Genomic DNA, 4,456 nt, shown 5'->3' on the forward strand with positions numbered 1-4,456 from the left:
GTCCGTCTGGAGGGGGAGCACGTTGCCGTGCAGATCCAAGACACACCGGGGTGCATCCAGGTACGGAGATGCTTCGGATCGATCGGTTCTTTGCTGCCACCTCAAGGCTCAGCTTTTGAGCTCCAGCTTCCTACAAGGCCAGGCTTAGTCTCCTAAGACAGAGCTTAGGCTTCCCTCGGGACCCATTTAACCTGCTTAACATTATCTGTTATCATAGATAATGATACAGGCTCTGTCACAACCCGATGCCAAATTTGTGCTCTCTTTCGTACCGCAGGTGCAGGAAGACTGCGTCCAGGTGCTGGGCTCCCTGTCCAGGTGTGTGAAGTGGGCAGAGGGCTTCCTCCTGGTCTACTCCATCACAGATTACAGCAGCTACCAGTCAGTCCCACCTCTCTACCAGCACATACGCAAGGTCCACCCAGATGCCAGGACTCCCATCATTATCGTGGGGAACAAAGCAGACCTCCTCCACGCCAGGCAAGTACAGGCGAAAGAGGGACTACAGCTGGCAAATGAACTGGGCAGCCTGTTCTTGGAAATATCCACGAGTGACGACTCCCAAGGTGTCTGGGATGTTTTCCAGTATCTTTGCAAGGAGGTCAGCAAACTACAGCACGCCGGCAGCACGGACAGGAGGCGGTCGTCCATCATCCCTCGGCCCAAATCTCCCAACATGCAAGATCTAAAGAGACGTTTCAAACAGGCTTTGTCTTCCAAAGTCAAATAATCCCCCCCCCCGCCCCGATGAGATCCTGTGTGACTCAATAGACTTTATTTTTGTAAACTAGTTAAGAAAAATCTTTATTTTTGTACTAATGCCAGCAGTATGGAAGTAAGTATGTTGAAGCTTGCGATTTCCTTGCCGTTCTCTCTTGTTTGACTGGTTGGGTTATTTTTACACACACAAAAAAAATGCTCCATAGCAACTACATAGAGGTGGTTGGAGAAAGGGATTTTTGCCAGGAGGTTTTGATTCCGTTTCTGTTTTGGGCTGGGATTTGCTGTTTTACTCTGCTCAAATGGCTTTTTTTGGGCCTCAGTTTCCTGTTTGTAAAATGGGAATGATGTAACACTCATTTGCCTTTACAAAACACTTGGAAAGCCTTTGATAGAAAGGTTTATATGGAGAGGAGGAAAAAAAAGCTTTATTAAACATGAAAATATAAAACTGTTTGCAAGCATTCTGATTATAATAGGATCTCTGTTCTCCCTCAGTGACTGCTGTTTCGCTTGCACCTGTACTCACCTGAATGATGATAAGCCGTTACGAATGAATTCCAATTTCTGATGTGCTTTAGAGATCTATCCCGCAGAATTAATCTTTTGAGCCTAAAGCACTAAACAGGAGGATTGAGTTTCTCCTACAGATTACCACGGGACAAAGTGCTGAGCAATCCGCAGCAGAGGAGTGTGTGGGATGGCTGTTGCTTTCTCTGGAGATGTGTGATAGGAAGGACAGATGCGTAGGTTCCCTTAACAGAAAATAGCTACATTTAAAAGGAATCACATCTTTATCTTCCCCAGGGCAATTTTGTAGCTGTTGGAAGCAGGTTAGACTTTTCACTCTTATTTCACATAAGCTCTACACCATATTGGAATGTTTTTTGTTAACTGTTTTCTGGATGTCTAAGTATGGAACATGGGTTTTGCACTTCAAATATGCCTCTGAAGTATGTGCATCGTGTTGGTAAAAAATAAAGTTCTGCTCCATACTGAGTAGAAAGTGTGGAAGTGAAGTAATCTGTACAGGTGAAAAAATCACCTCCCTCAATGTGCTGGCCATGGTGCTTTGGATGCAGCCTGGGATATGGTTGGCCTTTTAGGTTGCTGTTCTGGCTCACGTGCAACTCCAGTAAGCTTTTCTTTTTTTATTATTTTATTTTCATAGGTTAAGTCCAAAGACCCTTTTCTTCTTGCCTTTGTCAGGAAAGGCAGGTAACTGCTGCCTAAGTCCCTTGTAGTTAGTAGGCGGTATCTGTTGTTTCTGACCCCTGGGACTTCAGACTTTCTGGGATGCCTCCACTCCTGATCTGCAGATGAAAGTCTACCTGATGGTGGTAACTGAGGGAAGGGTGTCTGAGCAAGAGGGTGCTCTGCAAGGAAGCACTGGAGGCCCTTTTTAGCGCTGGGTAGGGGTGTGGGATGCCAGCAGCGCTATTCCCCATCCAGGGCCACACGCACAACGTCAGCCGAGGCACATTACCTCTGTGTCTCCTCTCTGAAGGCCCTGTGCTGCCCTGCCCAAGGCAGCAGGAGAGCCAAAGCGAGGCAGCTCCAGACCTGCAGGACCAGACTGAAACCGGAACTGCAAACTGGGACCAAAGCTCTTGAATTAATGGAAGTGCAAGAGCACAGTGGCAGCCTGGACAAATTAAAGTACTGTTTAAACGCAGTTTAAATATTTCTTCACTGTGAGAGTTGCTCTGCCAGGCCCAGGGCTCTGGGCTGGGGGCTGAGAGAAGCAGAGGAACAGGGTTGATGAGAATGAGCACATCACCGGCAGACTCAAACTCGCCACACATTCATAGGGAAGTTTGAAGGTGAGTTTGAAAAAATCACAAGTGGGGTATTTATGCAGCATTTCACTGTCCTGAAATCAGGGATAACAAATTGTTTCCAAGACAAATTACCACTGTGATACAGTTTTGGTAATGTTTTAAACTGTAGCTTTTGTCTTGGGAAATAAAATCATAGAATCATTTGGGTTGGAACAGATCTTAAAGATCATCTAGTTCCAAGCCCCCTGCCATGGATAGGGACACCGTCCACCAGACTACATTGCTCAAAGCCCCATCCAGCCTCGCCTTGAACACTTCCAGGGATGGGGCATCCACAACTTCTCTGGGCAACCTCTTCCAGTGCCTCATCACCCTCACTGTAAAGAATTTCTCCCTTAGAGTTAATCTAAATTTACCCTCTTTCAGCTTAAAGCCATTACCCCTTGTCCTACCACTACACGCCCTTGTTCCAGCTTTCTTGTAGGCTCCCTTCAGGCACTGGAAGGCTGCAGTAAGGTCTCCCCGGAGCCTTCTCTTCTCCAGGATGAACCCCCCCAACTGTCTCAGCCTGTACTCATAGGAGAGATGCTCCAGCCCTTTGATGATCTTTGTGGCCCTCCTCTGGACCTGCTCCAACAGGTCCATGTCCTTCTTACATTGGGGCCCCCAGAGCTGGATGCAGGACTCCAGGTGGGGTCTCACCAGGGCAGAGTAGAGGGGCAGAATCACCTCCCTCAATGTGCTGGCCATGCTGCTTTGGATGCAGGCTGGGATATCGTTGGCCTTTTAGGCTGCAAGCGCACATTGCCGGCTCGTGTCCAGCTTTTCATCCACCAGTACCCCCAAGTCCTTCTTGGCAGGGCTGCTCTCAATCCGTTCTCTGCCTAGCCTATGTTTGCACTCAGGATTGCCCTGACCTATGTGCAAGACCCCGCACTTGGCCTTGTTGAACTTCATGAGGTTCACACAGGCCCACTTCTCAAGCCTGTCCAGGTCCCTCAGGATGGCATCCCTGCCCTCCAGCATGCCAATTGCACCTCTCAGATTGGTGTTGTTGGCAAACTTGCTGAGGGTGCACTCAATCCCACTGTCCATGTCACTGACAAAGATATTGAACAATGCTGGTCCCAATACCGACCCTTGAGGAACGCCACTTGTCACTGGTCTCCACTTGGACATCGAGCCATTGACTACAACTCTTTGAATTGTGTTGGTCTCTTCTCCCAAGTAACAAGTGATAGAACGAGAGGAAATGGCCTCAAGTTGCACCAGGCAAGGCTTAGATTGGATATTAGGAAAAATTTCTTCACTGAGAGAGTGGTCAAACATTGGAACAGGCTGCCCCGGGAGGGGGGGGGGTCGCCGTCTCTGGAAGGGTTCAAAAAACGTGTGGACGACATGGTTTAGTGAGCATGGTGGTGTTGGGTTGATGGTTGGACTTGTTGATCTTAAAGGTCCTTTCCAACCTTAATGATTCTGTGATTCCGTAATTCTGAATGTGACCATCCAGCCAATTACTGAGTGAGCCATCCGTCAAATCAATGTCTCTCAAATTTAGACATGAGGATGTCATGTGGGACAGCATCAAATGTTTTGCGCAAGTCCAGGTAGATGACGTCAGTTGCTCTTCCCTTATCCACCAACGTTGTAACCCCATCGTAGAAAGCCACCAAGTTTGTCAAGCATGATTTGCCCTTAGTGAAGCCATGTTGGCTGTCACCAATCACCTCCTTATTTTCCACATGCCTTAGCATAGTTTCCAGAAGGATCTGCTCCATGATCTTGCCGGGCACAGAGGTGAGACTGATTGGCCTGTAGTTCCCTGGGTCTTCCTTTTTTCCCTTTTTAAAAATGGGAGTTATGTTTCCCCTTTTCCAGCCAGCGTGAACTTCACTGAACTGCCATGACTTCTCAAATATGATGGGTAGTGGCTTAGCAACTTCCTCTGTCAGTTC

General features: G+C 47.9%; 1 protein-coding gene across 1 annotated transcript; it reads left to right on the forward strand.

Moving 5' to 3' along the window:
- Window positions 1–3: 3 nt before the first annotated feature.
- Window positions 4–730, forward strand: LOC104622664 (ras-like protein family member 11A; the record flags this gene model as incomplete). Its single annotated transcript, XM_010289516.1, has 2 exons — window positions 4–60; window positions 278–730. Coding segments are annotated over 2 exons (510 nt in total), but the record flags the coding sequence as incomplete, so codon positions are not given.
- Window positions 731–4,456: the final 3,726 nt, after the last annotated feature.

This window comes from Phaethon lepturus, unplaced genomic scaffold, assembly GCF_000687285.1.
Source record: "Phaethon lepturus isolate BGI_N335 unplaced genomic scaffold, ASM68728v1 scaffold13016, whole genome shotgun sequence".
Lineage (NCBI taxonomy): Eukaryota > Metazoa > Chordata > Aves > Phaethontiformes > Phaethontidae > Phaethon > Phaethon lepturus.